The sequence below is a fragment of the Corvus cornix genome, chromosome 5 (assembly GCF_000738735.6).
Source record: "Corvus cornix cornix isolate S_Up_H32 chromosome 5, ASM73873v5, whole genome shotgun sequence".
Lineage (NCBI taxonomy): Eukaryota > Metazoa > Chordata > Aves > Passeriformes > Corvidae > Corvus > Corvus cornix.
In genome coordinates, this window is record NC_046335.1 from 38,007,157 (window position 1) to 38,027,496 (window position 20,340).

Consider the following 20,340-nt stretch of genomic DNA (forward strand, 5'->3'; position numbering starts at 1 on the left):
TAGTGAATTTGTTTTCACAACCTGTTAAGTGAAGTGTTTTAGTCATATCTTACAGGGAAAAATACTGAAGGAAAGATAGGTTAATATGAAAAGTACCCACTAATTTTGAAAGCTTAATCTAAGGTGTCGATTTTTGCTTTTCCTAATACCCAGTGTTATACAATACTATAGAACAGTGTTGTAGAACAGCTCCCATTAACTTTGGTTGCATGTACAAATGTTCCGTGTTTCTGCTAGTAAGGCTCACTTTCAAGTCAGTCAAAAGGAAAATGAGAAAAATACGATTATTTTCTATGGTGAAAGTCTGCATAAATAACTTGCCTAGGCTCTTCCCAGGCAAAGAGGGACTGTGAAACTGTGAAAGGCAGCAGTTCTCCACATCAGCATTCAGCAGCATTAAATTGGGAAGCCAGTCTTCCCCTTCCTGTGATCTGCTGCAGAGCTATCTATGAATAAACAGAGGTTCTGCAATACATATCATCAGTCACTGTGGAACTGTAACTTGTCCTTTGAGTTGATTGGAAATATAAAACAGTTGAAAGTCATTAATTCTGTGCATCAAGTGCTATGCCTGCTTGTAATGAAAGACAGCAGAACATTAACATACCCACACTGCAGGCACGCGAGTTCTTTCATTACATATACTTTCAGGGTTTGACTGATGATTTCTTAACACAGTTGTCACATGTTCTCCTGCTTTTTTGAGAATGTATTTTCCTTGATTTTTAAAGCAATAGTCTGCTTGCCCATTAAGTTTTGCTCTTCCCTCTAGTCCTTCCTCTTGCATTTCCAGTAGCCTTCCCAACCACTCCCAGCCACTCCCCTTCTGTCTGCCTGTACATAACCTGTACCTATCACAATCCTCTTACTTCCCTCCTCTCCAAAGTTTTGCCCTTGAGTAGCCAGCATTAGAAGCTTGCAGCTACCCTCTGCAATGCGTGTACCCATAAGACTGGTCACCTGAAAGCACCAGACAGTACCACCACCTGTGCCACATGCTCAGAGGATCTTTGAAGATTTTCAGCAGAGTGGTGATTTCAGAGCATCTGAAGAGGTTCCAGTAGTGGAAGGTGCTGACACATGGCAACGATGCTCCCTCTGTTTCCAAAGTGTGTGCTGCAGAGTGAGCCAGCACTGGCTGGTGCTGGTGAGAAATGCCTTCTTGTATGGCAAAACCCAGTTCACAGCTGCCTCGTGCACAGCTGAGCCTCCTCAAGCTCACCTCCTGCGCCTGGAGTGGGATGGCTGCATACATCCCTTCCAGCTGAGCTCCACTGATCCCTTGTGTGCCCACAACACAGACTTTGACTAGCACCAGCACTTCAAAGGTGAGAAGTAGAAGCCTGCATTTGATTCAGCACTCCACCACAGGAAGCAAACAAAGTAGAGCACAGAAAAGATGCGCCGTCTCGAGTGAACATCACTAGAAAGAACCGCTGCAGTGTTCTCAACTGTATGGAGCTGCTTGAAAAGAGCTGAGACACAAAGAAAGCTGTGTTCTCTGTAGCAGCTCAGAGTAGTGAATGCAGCTATAACTAAGAGTGAATCACTTTATGCTGGGATGTGGCAGAGACCAGGAGACAAAATCAGTTATATTGATAATGAATGATGATTTTCTACCATCATTGAAAACAGAGACCTTCTCTTTCTATGCAATGTTCAGTGTAATTTACCAAGAGGCGTTATTCTTATCACATGAAAGTTGTATGAAGTATGTATGAAGCTATATGAAGCAGTTTCTGCTGATACATCCCAAGTGAACTGTGCCATTCCCACTAATTTACACAGTTCAGCAACATCCCAGCTTCCTGTTAATCCTCTGGATGAATCAGACACATTTCAGTACCAATGACAGACATAACATGTTTCTATACGTATTCTTTATCACCTGTAACCACACCTCTGTTACAAATGTGGCTCATGTTACAGATGAGGTCAGAAGGCTGAATAAGAATGGCAGACTGAAGTTGAATGTGAGTAAAATAAAGGTGGTATTAGTGGGCTGACATAAACAGTTTAAAGTGTTTGCATCACTGCATCACCTTACTTGGATACTTCAGCCTGTGAATATGGAGTGTTCCTGGATTCTGGGTTAATGCCAAGCTCCCATAAAGCAGTGTTTGTGTCATGCTTGCTACAGTCACTCTGGCTTGGAGAGTCTGTCCCAAGCTCTAAATCTGGATCATGTCAAGTCTATGATCACTGCTTCAAATGACTGTCAATTCGTCTTTGGCTAACTTCTTCCCAAGGAATAGAAGATTTGCTAATGAGCAACAATAGCCAGGCCTGATGGGTTCAGGGCAGGTTTCTATAGTATCGGTCTCACACCCCCGTGTTTTGGAATGTAAAAGATTTCATCCCTTGTGAGAAGCTCACCATTCATCAGTACAAAAACCCACTCAAATGCTGCTGGTTATGCGTTATCCCAGAAAGCATTCTCCATTACTGACAGGAATGAATCAGTTAAGCACTGGAAACAATATGCCAAAGTATTTGCTAGTCTGACACTGGATGAGCAGGTAGCCTCTCCCCCTTCCCTATGCTTCTGTTCAGAATGAGTTGATGGAGTGTAACACCTGCTCCCACTCCCCTCCTTTTTTTTGTGATATTTTTCCCCAGGTATGCTATGCTTTGGACAGACAATGCCATCTTACCCAACTTGTGAGCTTTTGAGATGAAGCTCTGCTGGTAGAGAAGAGCACTTAAAAATTCAATTTAAACCTACACTATGCAAGATCCAAATTAACATGGACTGACAAGCCAATTTTCTCTGCCTCAGCCCCCTTTTGGTGCAAGAACTACGCTGACTGAGAAGGAAGAAGAGAGACAGACCCGACTGCTGCTGTACATAAGATCACTTTTTCCTTCCAAGATGTGTAAGGTTAACATTACTTTTTCTGCCACCACATTTTATAGACAATCACTACAAAATGCCATTTGATGATCCTTAGTTTTTCTCTCAGCCACTGCTAAACAAAACAGCTATTTACCACATAAATACAGTGCATTCTCAGCTTCCAACATTAAATTGCACCACATTGTGAGCAGTTAATCAAACTGATCCACTTTAACACACTCCATTTATAATAAACTTTAGATGTGAGTTGAGGTAATTTTTGAGTATGTTAACTACCGCATTAATTACACGTGGTAATTAAATTAATCAATTAAAAAATATTCACTCTAATCAAAACAGTCTAACAGGGTAACAGTATCAGCACCCAAAAAATATACAGACATGCAAAATTTCCAAACTGTTGCTCCAGCCATTACCCTTATTCCTTTTGAGACTGACATGGGTTTTCACAAATAAATCTGGTGAGTGAATGATAGCTTGAGAAAAATATACTTAGGTATGACCTCTTTAAATATGCATCACCCAGTGATGAGGAGTTGGCTGTTATTTTTTTCCCACCTTTCCAGTTGTAACAAGCATTATAAAAATGCACATACAGAAAAACTTCTACAACACACCCAATACAGCAGGAAATACAAGTCCATAAGGAAAAAGTTATCACAGAGTTCTTTCAATTTTAGACTGTATGCCCAAACAACATGTCCTTTAACATATGAAAAATGAAAACTATCAGAGTGAAATTGATTCAGAAAAGAAGAATCTTGTAACCTCTAAGTCACCATTTCAGATATATCCAGGATTAGAAACTCTTATCTGATAAGACATTTAATTGCCTCTCAACTGATTTGGTAAGAGCTAAGTAATTTCCTTACAGACAAGAATCCACATTACTAATAAACATTCACCATTAGACCTGATACTGCTGATGTTTTGATATACTCCACCATTGCAATGTACAGTGGTGAAGAATTCATCCTCAAACTGAGAGAAGGCTCCCAGTTCAGAGTTTTGTTCCAAGAACTGTGCAGAAGTGGAACATTACTGCTGTTCACCTCAAATATGTTCAGTATACAATAGGAGGATTTCACTATTTGGGACTGTCATTATAAATCTGCATGTTTTTAGAAGCATGAAGTGTATTCCATTAAAAGCAGCTGTTTCATGAGCAGCACACTAGTGAAGCTTTGTTTCTACTTGACTGGTATCCCTGCACTCTTTATCAGAGTATCCACAGCTTGTCACTGTCCTCTATAAACTCATTCCAAAAGCCCTCCAACCTCCCTAACATTTCCACACCTCCTCATAAATTCCTCCCTTTCTCCCCTGTGCCTCAACTAGTGCCTTCCACATTCCCTAACCTCACCAGCCCACAGCATTGTACACTTTCTCCTAATTACCCTCAGGACAGGAGACACTACCTACTGCAGCTCGATGCAGCATGGAAGCACCTATGGACTAGCCAGTACACACATGCCAATTTTCCAGTCAACACACAAAACAGAAGACAGCTGTTTAGTTCCTCTGGCACCTTCTCCCCCAGAGAAGAAGTAGTATGCACTTATTTTGGTTTCCTCTCTCCCACCCAGTCTGACCTTTGTGAAACTTTAAAGAGCTCTTGAAGAAACTTTGAGATGTCTATGCCATTGCCAAATTTGGCTGAAACCTACTAAAGCTGTTGAAATGGAATTGATAGAGTGATTACGCAAGCTTTCTTTCCTTTGTAGAGTAGGCTAAAATCCCATTAACAGTCTTACTTATGTCATCCCGTCATTCCTATTCTTCATTTAAAAATAACAGTTTTATTCTACTGCATTAGCTTATGTAACCCACCCCTGAGCCAAAGTAGTTGAAACTTTCATTCTGTATTTATTAAATTATTTAGTTAGTTAGCTATTAAGTGTGTGTGCCTTTCTACACGCTTGTCCATTTTAAGGTACTTGATGTTACAAAAAATAACATCAAGAAGATCAGTGAAACCAAACCAAATGCACTTCACTAATGAATATCCCCCCGAAGTTACCGGACTGGTATCATTGCAGGCAAGAACTGAACTGCTTTTTCTCTAGCAAACTGTCAGCTGTTCTCATGGTTACAGTTCTAGGAATTTGGAATGACAGGTCACAGTTATGAAAATGAGTAGACTTATTTGGCATCTTTCTATCTAGTAAATAACATTCTCCTATAAAGAGGACGAGAGGCTGCTGTACATTATCAGGGTGTTCATTCTCTGTGAAAATCACTTTTTAAAGCCTCTGTCCCAACAAAGAAGGTGCTAACCAGACTTCGTGTTTCTTAAAACTGCTCATTCACAGAGTGAAGACAAAAATACGTAACTCTTGTACTCTCTCCATTACTATAAACGCACCACTGGTGTTTTCACTGCAAGATTCAGCTGTGTATATACACCTCCCAGATGGCATGAAGCAAGGCTACAGAAGTGCTTCCCATTTAAATGCAAGCGAAGGCAGGAATGTTAGCTTTTGCCATAGGGTAAAATCTATTCTGTCAATCGGCTATTTAAAAAATAACCAGTATTTTTTCTTTTAAGTTAACTGCCAAGATTTACAAAGCTCCAAATAAGGCATTATGCAGTTTCCATTAGCACAGCTTTGCACAACTGGTTTTCACTGAACCCCAAGCTGAACAAACAGGACAGCAGCAGAATAGGCTTCTCTCATACTTCTATCCCTTCATTGTTGGAAGGGGCTTCCTTCAGGAAAGCCAGGACAGCCCAATTTCCAAGCCTCTGCTAATTACTGCAAAATGGCATGAATAACTTATGCAGAGAAACTGGAACACCACCCACTGAGCTTCTCTCAAAGGTGGGCCTGCCCAGATGCAAACGGCACGTGGTCCCAGCGGAGCCAGGCTGGGACTGCGCTGTCACACCGTCAGCCATCGGTCCCAAGGTATTCACTGCCCCCACACGGGCCCTAACACTCCAGGGACATGCCCACGTACTGTGCTCAAAAAGAAACAAAAATTTAACATTGTCATGAAGTGTCAATCCATCCAACCCAGAATGCTCTGTGAAACACTTAACTGAATCACTCATCCTCTGGGAAAGTTGTTTGCCAGGTGAACTGCCAAGGAGAACTGTCCTCCAAGGAATACAGTCAGAGAGACAGCACACCCAGGCACCATCCTGGGGTTTAAGGCTTGAGAACTCCAGGGCAGCAAGCCCTGAACACAGAGGCTCCTGAGCTTCCCATCTCACACACAGTCCTGCACAGGTAGCTTGAGAGCCCACAATATTTCAGACTCACCTGGGTCTTGATCTCCAGGTCAACAGTAGAGGGGCCTGGGAGGGCCTTCTTCAGCTTAGGTCTCAAGTTCCTGGGTCTCCAGATGGAAGCCTTGAAGCTCTGATAACAGGAACATTATCAGAACTTCTACTCCCACAGTTGAAGACCTGGGCAAGTTTCCAAGGTCCCTGGTAGGCACTGGGGAGCCTGGTAGGCTTGACAGCCCAGCAGTTCTCTGAGCACTGGTCTGAGCTTAATCGTAAGGTGCCAGGCTCCAAATTAACTTCTAACATTTCCAGAGAAAAGTCTCAGGGAATTCCCCAACAGAAGAGAAATTTTAAAATGTCAAAATTTCCCATGAATTAGGAAAGAGTAACTTTGGCCCACCTCTGATTTCAGTTTCCTTCAGAAAAGTCTCTATTCTTTTTGTTCCATTCTTTGAACAAGCCTTCAACTATTAAAATACACTGAAAACAATAAATATGAACAAAATGTTCCAAATTGCCTCTAAATAAAATCTTCAAAATATAAAACTGTTCCTTAGGTTATCCTAAAATCTGCAGTTATTTTCACTTGCATGTGCCTACCTTGAACCCAAAGCCTTCCATTCGAAACCAAACATTCATCCTGCCTCAAGATTTACAAGCTGAAAGGACACATCCTGTAAAGCTGAACCCCCAGAGTTTCAAAGCATAGACTCCAACTTTGGCATGGTATGAAGTCACTGCTTTGCTAAAGAAACAAGTGTGGACAGCTGAGTGCAGGGGTCACAGCACTGCCCAGTAACAAAAGACATCAATCACAAGAACTGTCCTGGATGCCTCCAGGCATTGGGGAGCAAACAGTGCGGCCACCTGAGATGACAGGCAGAGCACCTGACCACAGGAGAAACAGCAGATTCCTGGGATTTGAGCTCTTGGTGGGTAATGCAGAAAGGAAGGGAGGGATGAACCACATAAGCAGTCACAGAGCAGGTGAGCCCACTTAATTTATTAGGTAGTGCCATGAAATTCTGCTGGTTTGGAGTCCTAGGTACCAGTCCCTGCTCCGGTTTGACAACTTGCCAGAGAAGGGATAATGAGGTAAAGAAAATCAGTCAGAATGCAAGAATGCAAGTTTGCCCCATCTTCCCCTACACTGCAGGTGTGAAAATGTAACTCAGCCTTTTAAAACATCAAGTATTTTACTTGCGTTGAGGGAATACCTACTTTACCAAGGAGGCATTAACCAGTCCTGCACTAAACTTTAGAAAACTGCAAAAACCTTTTCAAAAACTGAGTTATTATAATACTATCAAAGTTCTCAATTTCACACACACCTAAATGAACAGGACAGTCTCTCAGAGTTTAAAACATTTATAATACAGGTATTTTTAGTTTGTCTATAAATCAATGTTAAAGATCTTCTTATTTTAATATTTTATTTTCTTGTAATTAAAAGGTGGCTATAAAGACCTCCTAAAAGAAAGTAGTACCACTCACATCCACTTATGCTGTATTACATACATGCATGTCAGACTACAGGGAAGGATACACTCCCAATCATTTAGGTCTCAATATTGCCCTCAGTACCAATGACTTCAAAGATGCAGAAGCATAATCTTTGAGATAGCACAGCTTCTTATCTGAAGAATCAGTTTTGCTTCAGTCTATATTCACAGCTTAATCAGATGCCATGATGCCACCTCAGAGTTCTCTTACTGCTGAAGTGTCATCACTTAATTCTTGCTCCCCATTAAGCAAACATAATGCAATAGCAGGGATATTGAATAAAATGATCCTATGGCCATTTATTATCTTTAATTTCTATTCTCCTGCTATTTCCACAAAATTCCATAGCATGTATTTTAGAAAAGAAAGCAAAAAAACCAGTAATTTTTTCCCCTGAAAACCAGATTCTATCTCAGAATCAAAAGTACAAATTAAGTATTATTATTACAGGTTTCTTGATACTCAACATGACGAAGTACAAAACCTTGGAGTTTTTTTCTCTACCAAAATGAGGCCACAAGTTGATGCAAACAAAACCAATATTGTGCACAGCATTTTAGTTCCTGTACCATGTGTCCTCTAAAGTAGCAAACCCACAATTATCATGAGAAAAGTCCAGCTGGAGGTATCACCTACAAGTTGCATTACGTCTTCATTATACATTTTTTATCAAAACACATGTTCTGCTTGAAAACAATTCAGCACCAATGAGTTGGCAGTAGAACAACAATTTAAGCTGCGGTGTCAATGAAGGTGGGAGGGGGAATTCACTAAAGCTACATTTTTCAGGTACAAAAGCCTGAGAAGCACGCTGAATGGAGTCAGGCAAATACACATCAAAGATCACGAAAAAGCAACTAAGTATATGCCTTTCATCCACTTCGTGGATGAAAGCAGCCAAATTACAGAGGGGATTTACTGAGAAGAATGTGCTGCTGCCAGAATGGACAAAAGCATGCATTCTATCCATTCCAAGCTCCTCCCCATCTCCTGTCATGCTCACAGCAAGAAGCGGCTCAAAACTTGACAACCACAGACTCAGGACTGAAAGAGACAAAAAATACCTGCTGGGAAATGCCTGGAAAATTTTTATTTTGAGCATCTGACACAGGAGACTGGAAAAAAGAAAAAACAACCCACTTATGACCAAAAAACATCTCCCCATATTCCTGGGACATCAAGTACAATTCCACAGCAGAAAGAAATAGCGCACACCTGGCCGGGTTTTTGAGGAGCCCACGTGCAGACGCGCTTTTCCAACAGGCGCAGCAGCCTGTGCACCGCAGTGCACTGCTACCGGCCCAGGACAGGAGTTTCCCGGAGTTTGCGTGGAGTTGGGTCACAGAAACCTCACTCCAAGCAGGGGCAACTAGTGGCCCCTGAGGAGCCCCGTAGGCGCCCAGCTGCCCGGCCAGGCTGGCCCGGGGAGGGGGCAGCGCGTCCCGGGCGAACCGCTCACCCCGCGCCCCTACCTGGCTGGTGTCCTCGCCGTGCTCCAAGTGCACGATGCCCTGGCTCCTACACTCCGTGTCGCTCAGCACATCGTCCTCCGAGTCCTCCAGGAGGGACGAGGAGCCGGTAGAGGAGACCGAGGAGTTGGACAGCCTGCGGGACTGCAGGTGCAGCGAGCTGCCCGTCCTCAGCCCGCCGCCCTCCGGCCGCGCCGGCCGCGCCTGGGGGCTGCCCTGCGCCTCCTCGCTCTCCTCGGCGGTGACGGTGAGCCGGGGGATGACGGGCGGCAGAACCCCGTTCGGGGGTCGGCAGCCCCTCTTCGGCCGGTCGGGCAGCTGACGGGCGGCGGCGGCGGCGACGGCGGCGCAGCGAGCCTCGAAGAGGGAGCAGAGCTCCCCCACGGTCAGCCGCTTGGCCCGGCTGAGCTCCGGGCTGCTGTGTAGCCCCGCGCGGGGCTCCATGGCGGGCTCGGCGCCGGGCTCCGGCCGAGCAGCGCTCCAGGACCGGCGGCCGGAGGCGTGCATGGGGGAGCGCCGCGCCGCCGCCGGGGAAACTTCTTTGTGGCTCAGTCAGTCTCCCGCGGCTGCCCGGAGCCCGGCGGAGAGACGCATCTCCAGCCCGCCCTACCCGGGCAGCTCTGAGTCACCCGCGGCGACAGCCCGAGGCTGCTACCGTGCCCGCTGACCCGGCGCCAGGGCCATGGGGGCGCGCTGAGCCCGCCCGACCGCCCGCCCGCTGCCACCGCCCCGCTCCGCCTCGGCGCTGAGGGGAGGAGCGAATAGAGTCGAGCCGCGCCGCGGGAGCCCCTGCCCGCCCCTTCCCGCTGTCGCCACCACCACCACCCTTTTGGTTTCGCTTTCCCTGCGGCGGCCCCCTGGGAGCGGCCTGGGGGTGTCCCGGTGCGTGCCCGGGTGTGGCGCCGGCGCCCGCGCCCGCCTTACCTCGGCACGCCGCCGCTCCCGCCCGCCGCCCCTCGCCGGGCCGCGGCTCCCCGGGCACGGCGGCTGCGCAGCGCGGCGCGCCCCGGCCGCCCGCGGGCCGGAGGGGCGGCGCGGTCCGCCCAGCCCAGCCCCGGCTGGGACGCGGGGGAGGTGGCCTTTGGCGCTCTCTGGGGATCTCGACCCCCTCAGGGCTGCCCGTGGCGGTTTGGGGGCCGTGTGTGACCCTCCCCTCCGTTCGCGTGACACCGGGGGGCACCTCCAGGCCTCCGGGACTGCCGTCGCGGGACCGCGGCATCCCGGGGTGGCTCGGCGCACCCCGCGGCGCACCCCCGTGTGACTGGGCTGTCACCAGCCCGCGGGGACCGGGTGGCAGTGCGTGAGTGACCTCGCGGTGCCAGCAGCTGAGCGTGTTCCCCCGGCCGCGCTGGGCGTCCCCACGCCTCGCTGTAGCATCCCCGGCGGGCTGCGAGAGCGTGTGACAGGGGCTTGGGGCCTCTCGGAAAGCCCGAATTGTCCGTCACACCTACTGAGCAGTCCTTAACCAGGTTGCCTTAAGCCGCCGGTTGCTGCGATACCCCAGCCCCCTCTACGAATGAATTTCAGCGTTTGACACCCCCTGCCTTGGTACTTCTTGCCTGCTTAACTCCCACTCTTTACCTAAAATGCAACCCGTGCTGGGCTGCGGCATGTGTTGTAATTGTAGCTATTAAGACCTTTGGAACAGGAAAGGCGTTCTACCGTAGGATTACATCAGTTGAAATGATTACTAAAATTAATAATTTTGGAACCAAATGCTAAAGTCTTCAGCTGCGTTTTTGCTCATTTATCTTATTGTTTCCTTGTACTCTCCCATCTGCCTCTCACCATCTGCTCTCTCTTGCCTGGTGCTTGGGTTGGGAGCTCCTTGGAGAAGGGGCTGTGGAGCTCCACACACAACACAGTCCCAGCCACGGCTGGGAGTCCTCCCTCCGGTGATGCTATAAATAATTTTTTAACCTGTTTTGTGATTCGGTCAGATTATTTGACTGCAGCTGATTATTTTAGAGCCTGATGTTGCAGATTACCTTTGAAAAAGCGTGTTCCAAAAGGCACCACACAACATGCCTTCTCCTGAGGTGGCTGCTGTGCCTCTCACAGGGCCCACAGCTTGTGAATGTTCAGGAGCAGACAGGAAGGCAGCTGGGAAACTTAATAAATAATCAGTCACCTTTGGATACTTTTCTGGAATTAGGTGGTGCCTAGACAGGAGTTTGGGCAGTCTGAAATTTCAGCTGAAATGGCCCATTCTTGTGGTGGACGTAGTCTTGTGTAGAAGCAGTTGTGGGAGTTCTCCCGAGGTGGCGGGGAAGGCAGGGCTGACAGCTGCTGCCAAATATGTGAAAACACAACCAGTAAAGTGCAGAGTAAAATGGTTGGCAGTGCAACTTTTCTCCAACAGGCAGAGAGAAAACCAAAGCACCTGTAGGAGGGTATTCCTTCATGGTAGACTGTAATGGATTTAAGTCCTTTCTGAAAGAAGATAGTCAGCACTTTGATTATTAGTTTTTGCAATTAGTTTCAAATTACACGTAGCAGAAAGACAGTCTCAAAACATGAAAATTGATTAGACCTAGTATATACCTAAAGTCATAACTGTTTAATCAAAACCATGACTTTATAATTGATGGTTTAATAAGAATACTCAGTGGTAAATTTATAGATAGAGCAGAAAATGCAGAGGGCATTTTTAAATGGGTATCCAAGATTATATGCACACACACGGGTTGGACCCACGCAACTCTTTTATGTCACTGTGGCAGCTTCTGTCTCTAGATAAGCAAGCTGGAAAAATATATTTATTCACAGGAGAGGGGTTGCGTATGAGCTTTCACATGTCAAACAGGAACCCTCCAGGAGAGCCCTGCTGCATGTGGAAGGACATTTCAGTTTCCAGTCTCTTTTAGCCGTTGCTCTGTCTGCTGATTCTGCAATTACAAGATTATGTGTGGTCTATGATTAAGAAACCTTATTTAGGAAACCTTAACCTTGGCAACGGTTCTGGGACTACCAACTCAGTTCAGTTATAAAATACCATTTTTAAGATTTTACTTTCAACTAATGAAGATGGAAACAAAAACACGCAATGCATTTTTGTTTTAATAAATACATGTATAAAATTTGTTCTTTTAATAATATTGATTAGTGATGATTGCTTGGATAAGATTAGATAGGTTTAATTGACTTCTTTTATAGCATAGCAGCTGTAGAGAGCTACTGACCTCTGAAGTCTGCATAAGATTTAACTCAAAGTCTTTCAAGGCTACCTGGAAAATAAAGAGATTCTTCAGTCAGCATCACCAAATTTCCTTTTAAGTGTACAGCTGTTTTAACAAAAGGAATGGTACTCTGTGTCCCGGCAAAGTGCTAGTGACTTGTACTTTTCACTTGTGAAATCCTGCACTCCTGACAGGACAGGGCTGCCAGCGTCCACTAGTGATGCTTGCCAAGAGTTGGCTCTGATAAGATACAGATAAGTATGTCCCTGTTTTACAGATGGGTAAACTGATAGACAATACATGAGTTGGCTACAGACATACAGCTAGTCAGGGGCAGGAACGGGGAGCTTCAAATTTTCTCTGTGCTACTGTAACTGCCAGATCACTTTCCCACCTCCAGGGGTGAAGCGTTTTGCTTATCGCAGTCATTCTGATTCATATCGGTACTGCTGCGCACTGCCAGGGTTTCACATTTCACACATGCCTGCTACAAAAACAGCTTTCTGCCTTTATTTATATTGGCAAAAATAAAGGTCTATTTCATTCCCATGAAATCCCTTTCTAAACATTCTTATCCTTAACATATTGCTTATTTCTACTTCCTTTCAGTTTGCATTCCCATAGGGTGTCTGAGCCTTGACAATATGGAGGCAAAGATGTGATGGACAATTCTAAACAGATTAGAAAGATTTCACGAAGACAGCAGTTTAAATATGATCTAGAGGGGAGCTTTGGGTTTAACTTGGCCTGTGCAGTACATACATAGTTGTTCACTGCCCACATGAGATTTCTTGGAGACCTTAGAGCATGACAGCTGAGAAGCGCCACCTTCTTGAATTCCGTGCTGAGCATGACCTCAGAATGCCTGGGAAGTACTTGAGAGCTGCAATTCACAAGTCCCTCTTGGATGCAACAAACACAAGCGTTTATTCCTAGGTGTAATACCTCTGAAAGAGATGTAACTGGGGGGAAAAGGAGTTGGGTGTGTTTTTATACAGGAAGGCCCTTTTCCCAAAACTGGAAGAAAGGCACATGGCCCGAGTGCTGGCTGTGCCTAAGGCAAGATCCCAACTCACCCACAGCCCTTCATGCCTGAGGCAGAGGTTCCCCTCCGTGGCTGAGAAGAAGAGCACATCTCTTCCTGGGAAGCCAAGAGGGAAAGCAGTGGGTGGGCTGCCTGCCTCTCAGGAGTGGTGTCAGGAGCAGCTGTGCCGAGGGATGTTGCTTCTCTGCACAGAGGAGGTGGGAGCAGAGCAGGTGATGGGGTGGCCAGCCCAGTGGAGCTGGCAGAGGAGCAGCAGCAGGGACAGCAGGCAGCTTCAGAGGCTCATCACCAGCTCCAAAGGGGCTGGGAATCCTGGCTGTGTGTTTTAGTTTTCTCTCTTTGCTGCTCCTTGCTAAGTGAGCAAGTTAGTGCATGTTACAATCACATCCTCTTTTTGTCATACAAACACAGCCAGATCAAATTATTCAAGTACTCAGCTGCTGCATGCAAGAGGAGACTCCAAACACGGGTCATATGATGTGAAAACAATTGCTGCAATAAGTGGGAGCTCCTTATTTTTGGGATTAATTTTTGTAGGTTATTTGCCAAATTTCTCTGTGCAAGGCATGGGGTCTTTTTGATATTAATTCTCGTCACCTAAGAAATGAAAGCCATATTTTAAAAAAAAAAAAAAAAAAAAAAAGGAATGTCTTTTTACCTAAGAAGCAGCAAAACATTAACTGATCTAAGTTTAACTGATCTAAGGATCAGACGAACCAGCAGGAAAGAGACAATAAACTATGAAGGTCCCCTCGTGGCTGGAATTAAAATTACATTTCCAAGTCATGCCTGCGCAAAGTACCCCCGACTATTCAGCTACCTCACATACTTAAACCGAAGAGAGGGAGACAACACACCTCAGGTACAGCCAGATTCCACTGCCCCCTGGGAAAAATGGTTGCAAGTGTTTGAGATCATGAGGTGATAGCACCGTGACAGTGAGAAAAGACACAAAGGACGAGGCTGGAGGGGAGGAAGGAGTGTGCACAGCACACTCAACAAATGACTCACAGTGGTCTGCTGGTGTATAGAGCACAGGGTTACCCTATAAGGAAGGATAGGGAAGTACTCTGGGAAGAAACAGCTACACAGGAGGTGAAGATTACAACAGAGGGAAAACTTGGGAGAAAAAATATTTTTCTCCCACATCTGCACCAGCTCATGCTGCAGGCAGTTGCTGTTCTTCACCATGAAAGAGGAAGAGAAAGGCCTTTTAGTCTCACTTCCCTCTCACTACTTTCATCCCTCACATTCTTACCGCTGGCCTGGGGGCCAACATATCCAGGGAATAAAATAAAATGGGGAAGGAGAAAGGGCCCCAGGTATAGTATTCATGATGGGAAACCTGTGCTGAAAGGAGCAACCAGGTAGCAGCATCACTGGCTGCAGGTTATTGGTTTGGCATGTGAATTGTGTGCTCCCTCCTCAAAGTCCCCGTTGATCTGCAGAAGAGCATCTGAGATTCTCTCATGGTTTCTGCTTATGTTTTCCCTGTTCTTGCCTTAAATAAAGGATTTATCTTCCACAGCTGGCATTTTAGCAGAAAATCCACACAAAAATGTTGTAACAAAATAAAAGGAATTCTTGCTGTCATGTGTTTGAGATGATTACAGGTAACACTCCCTAACAAACATGTTCCTCTTAGTTCCCTGTGAACTGATTGTGAGAACTTCAGAATGAAGGTTTGATTTAAAGACAATTACTTCAGTGAAGCCACTTCTTAGCTTTACACTTCCAGTAAGCACAGTTGTTATCTTTGACCAGCCTTTTGTAACCCCTCAGAACACTAGGATGTATTTGCCTGTATTTGTAGTGACGCTTACATCAAATTTTGTGGATTACTCCTGGTTTATAACAGTGTAAAGAAGAGGGGGGTATGTTTCATTGTGAATACAGACAGACTGTTTCAAGAAGTTTAATTTCACCTGTTCATCCTGCAATCTGTGGGCGTGCTTAAAGAACAAATCATAGTTCTTCCCTGTCATTAAAAGACATCTCAGCAAAAGGCTATTCCACTTCCAAGACATTTAAAGGAATAAACTGTTGTGGTGGTTTGGCCCTGGCTGGATGCCGGGTGCCCACCAAAGCTGCTCTGTCATTCCCCCTCCTCAACTATACAGGGAGGAGAAAATATAATGGAAGGCCATGGGTTGAGATAAAGCCAGGAAGAGATCACTCACCAATAACCATCATGAGCAAAATGGACTAAACTTGGAGAAATTAATTGAACTTGGAGAATTAATTGAATTAATCCTACAAGTCCAATTAATTTCTCCAAATTAGACTAGGACAACAAGAAGTAAAACAAAACCTAAAAATTACCTTTTCCCACACCTTCCTTCTTCCTGGGCTTTATTTTTTTCTCAATTCTTTACCTTCTCCCCATCAGAGATGCAGAGAGATGGGAATGGGGGTTATGGTCACTTCCTCACATGGTTTCTGCCACTGCTTCCTCCTCAGGGGGAAGACTCCTTCCCATATTCTAGTGTGGGGTCTCTCCCACAGGAGTCCTCCACCAAATTCTTCAACATGAGACCTTCCCATGGACCACAGTTCTTCACAGACTGCTCCAGCATGGGTCTCTTTCCATGGGGTGCCACTCTTCAGGAACAAGCTGCTCCAGCACGGGTCCACCACAGGGTCACAGGTCCAACCAGCAAACCTGCTCCAGCATGGGCTCCCCTCTCCATAGGTCCACGAGTCTTTCCAGGAGGCTCCTTCAGCCTGGGCTTCCCACCAGGTCACAGCCTCCTTTGGGCATCCACCTGCTCCAGCATGGGGTCCTCCAGGGCTGCAGGAGGATTTCTGGACCCCCGTTGATGTCCATGGGCTGCAGGGACACAGCTGCCTCACCATGGTCTGCACCACGGGCTGCAGGGGAATCTCAGCTTCAGTTCCTGGAGCACCTCCTGCCCCTCCTTCTGCACTGACCTTGGTGTCTGTGCAGTTGTTTCTCTCACACTTTCTCAGTTCTCTCTTCTCTGGCCACAAGTAATTCTGTGCAATAACACTTCTTTCCCTTCCTGAATGTGTTATCCCAGAAGCACTTCTGCCATCACTGCCCAGCCCAGGCTCAGCCAACAGCAGGTCTGTCTTGGAGCTGGCTGGCGTTGGCTCCATCAGACACAGAGAAAGCTTCTGGCATCTTCACAAAGAAGCCACACCTGTAGCCCCCATGTATTGCAAACCCAATACAATTATAAAAACCTCAGTAGGTTATGGAAAAAAAAAACCCTGAGAGTCTGAAATAACTAGATTTTAATGAAGATTAAAGCTAAATATAGTATTTTCCTTAGAAACCATCACTACTAGTATTTATTACAACTATATGGCATGGCAGCTGGATTGAAATAACCTTTTAATGAAGGGTGTTACTACATAAATGTGGTGAAAACTTATATCTCAGCAGTCACAGGCTTCTATTTCCCTTTGCAAGAGGGAAATTTCTAGAAAACTCTTAAAACTTAAAAAATTGTTCTTACTGAACAATTGGCTACCTGGAGGTTGGAAGTAGGGGAGCTTAGTACACTAAATATTTCTTTTCCCACAAAGTTTCCTTTCCCAGTTCGTTTGACAGTGCTGCACTAAGAATCAGGTGCATCCTGAAAAGTCATAGACACACTCTAGTGAGATTAATGATGCCACATGAGTGTATTTTTAAGAAAAAAGGTAAGCAGGAATAACTACTAAGCAATGAGCAAGTGGCTTTGTTTTAATGTAAGGGTCTGGTTTGTGCTTGTGTAAAATTGCTCAAAGTGGTTTGTAGAGGGGTTTTTAGGATCCAAAGTGCTCTTTGGCATGACCTAACTCCAAGTTAGTGCCAATGTGTCTTTTACAAAGATTACTTTTTCCTCTATATTCCCAGCAACTGTTGGCACACGTATTTGCCCAGCTTTGTGGACTAGACTACAGTATGAAGAAGAACTTGACAGAGATTTTTGTTCACAAGATTTGACTGTTTGCCTCTGGAATCAAATCAAATATAGAATAAAAATAGTAATACAAGAGAGTAAAAAGTAAAATAATTTTTTAAAATACTCAGGAAACCTTTTCTCTGCTGTTTTTGACATTTCTGTTTCCTAAAATCAAATATTTGCATGCTTTATATTTATTTGCCTGTGAGAAGTGCTTCTTCACTTGAAGTCATAAGAACAGATTTTGTACTAATATAAGTATGTCCATGCCGTCCCAGTCTTGAAGATGTTTTTCACTACAGGTATCTGGAAATTTTTTAGGCAGAGAGTGTTGCAAAGGAGCGCATTCCATAATGACTTCCTCCAGTCAATCATGAATGTGTCTGGGAACAGGGTGTCCTATGAAATTCACCAGAAGCAGAAGAAATGAAGTACAGGCCGAGAGGCAGCTCCCCAGCCCCGCAGGCAGCGCGGGCCGGGCCCGTTCAGCACCGCGGACAGCTCAGGGCCCCGCTCCCCGGGACCGCGCCGCGGCCGCTTCGGCACCGCCCCGGCCGAGCCTGAGCCCCGGCCCTCCGTGCGGGCTGCGGAGAGCTCGCTTCGGTAGCGCCAGGCACGGGAGGGCCATTGGTACCACAGCAGAGTTTAAAACCAGCCCCAAACCTAGTGGTTGTACTCAGTTACGGTAGTAGTTCTGTCTTCAAAACAGGAAACCCGTATTTCGCCATCATTTTGAAACCCCTAACACCACTGTCACCAGTAATGCCTTTACAAGGTGTCTGATAAGGCTCTTAAACAGTGTCTTGGTTTTGTCTGGGCTAGAGTTAGTTTTCTTCCTAGTAACTGGTACAGTGCTGAGTTTTGGGTTTGGTTGTGAGAATAATGTTGACAACACACTGATGTTTTGGTTGTTGCTGGGTAGTGCTTACCCTAAGCCAAGGACTTCTCAGTTTCCCAGGCTCTGCCAGTGAGGAGGTGCACAAGCAGCTGGGCAGGGGGGGAAACACAGCCAGGACAGCTGACCTGAACTGGCCAAAGGGATACTCCATACCACAGAACACCATACCCAGTATATAAACTGGAGGGAGTTGGTCAGGAGGTGTCTTTGTCTTTGCTGCTTCCACCCTTGCTAAGAGCACACAGAGTTCTCTTCAGTAACTAAACTGGGATTGTAGATCATCAGATTGGGTTTCCATCTGTTTCTCTTTCCAAGAGAGCAGATTGCTAGAAAAAAGACACTGAAAACAAGATGAATAAACCAACCATTCTTCCTTGTAAGGAACTACATTACTGTGAGTCAGGGGTAGCCAATCTTTCAGAAAATTCTTCTGATTCCTCTGACAGAATAAGTGGCACAGCAACAAAGCATTCCTCCAGCCTCCTGAACTCTAGGTGTTTTCCACTCTTTTGTCTTTTCCATGGGACTAGTTGCACAATTTGTCAACAGTGATGAACAAAGCAGCCCTACAGAAGTACCGGGGGAAAATACTCCATGCTTTTACTGGTATAAATAGCTATTAACATGGCATTTAACATCAAGGAAAAAAATACAGCAAAATGAAGAAAAGTTGTCAAAGGTATTTTATTCATGCATCCAATGCATTGTTGCCTCAGGTAAGTACAATTTTGCAAGGCTGCCTGGTGACTACACAGGAAGCAAAGAAAAACACACATCCTCTTTGAAAATGCAAGGAGAAGACCTCTGCTTCTCTAACGGGGTTGTTATCAACCTGAGGAAATATTGTTTGGGTTTTGCTCTACAAAGCTGACAAGTGTAACTATTACTTAGTTACAATATTTACTAACTGGAACCTAATATTTTTGTAGAGTTTTTTCTCTGTATATCCGTTGGAGTAATAATGAACCCTATTTCTCTTATAATGTTATTAAAGTTCTTGCCAATTTCTTGAGAAATTGCTTCTGAGAGCATAAGCACCTTCAGAAATGGAAAGACTGGGCTGAGATGATACAGAGAGCACAACTGCAGTTTGTTTGTTGCATTTCATTTTCATTCTAGGAATTGCATTTCCACCATAGGCAGTTTTTTGTAATTGTCATGAAAACATTTTCACTTTGATACACACGCATATGGATTCCTGGAAAACAATGTTATTGCAGCTTTCATCCTGTTCGTCAGAACTTTGGCTGAAACTAATAATGGAGGTATTGAGTTGCCCATTACACAGATAATGCCTGGTGACAGGTTAAATGTTCATATATAACTATGTATCATACCTGTTTTTCATGTTGTCAAATGAAGATAAAACTCATAAAAAGATATTCAGAGAGATTGAATGGATAAACGTCTCCCTGAAACAATGACAGCAATTAATCACAGCACACAAAAGAAAATGCTTTTCTAAATATATTTAAGTGAATAATAACTGTCTTTGTAAGTAATTTTTTGTCCTGGGTTGCAGTGTATTCTATTACCATCCCCATCAGCTGTTGAAATCAGGTGGGGCAGTGTTTCCTTGCCTCCTCCCCCCAGACTGTCTTTCTGTTAATTGCCCATCATTGTCCTGCCGCATGACTCAGAGATAACTCCCTCCGGACTATCTTCTGTTAATGAGCCTAATCAACACTTTGCCTCATGACTCATTACCCCATTGTGAGATGCTCCACCCAGAGGGAGGAACCAAGCATCCCATCGTGGATATAATCTGAGGCTGAACACCAGAGACACCGGCTTCCCACTGGATTTCCAGAGGACAGGAGTGACACAGCCACCATTGGACTTCCTGAGGAAGAGCAGACTGTTTTACTACAGGATCACTGCTTCAGAGGACTGCAGCCAGCATTCTACCAGACTGCTATCACCACCCTGCCTAACAGGGTGTCAGGTTGTACCTTGACTCTGTCAGTTTGACAGTGTTTTCTTTTACCTTTTTTTTTTTTCCCCTTTTCTTTAATTTCCATTAAATTGTTATTCTGACTTAGTGCCTCCCACTGGTTTGTTTTCAAACTAGTACATTTTTATATAAAATTGAACCATAAAGTTCAGTTAGAGCTTAGTTATAAATTAAATCCATAATGACATATTTTTCTGCCCAGCTGCAGGCCAGAACAAGATTTTAAAGGATAGGCTCTCACCATGGAAGAAGCTAAGTGCAGTACAGAAACAAGAAGCTCTTGCTGGAA

General features: G+C 45.1%; 1 protein-coding gene across 2 annotated transcripts in view; it reads right to left on the reverse strand.

The window, feature by feature from the left end:
* ITPKA (inositol-trisphosphate 3-kinase A) overlaps nucleotides 1–9,778 on the reverse strand; it is a 40,480-nt gene extending 30,702 nt beyond the window's left edge. The window contains exons 1-2 of one of the 2 annotated variants that reach the window (XM_039552210.1): nucleotides 9,065–9,778; nucleotides 8,657–8,707 (exon numbers count right to left, since the gene is read on the reverse strand). In XM_039552210.1, the coding sequence (XP_039408144.1) occupies nucleotides 8,657–8,707; nucleotides 9,065–9,568 (555 nt within the window). In that variant the 5' untranslated portion in view covers nucleotides 9,569–9,778. The remainder of the gene's footprint in view (nucleotides 1–8,656; nucleotides 8,708–9,064) is intronic. The other variant, XM_039552211.1, reaches the window with a different exon arrangement.
* Between the last annotated feature and the right edge of the window lie 10,562 nt (nucleotides 9,779–20,340).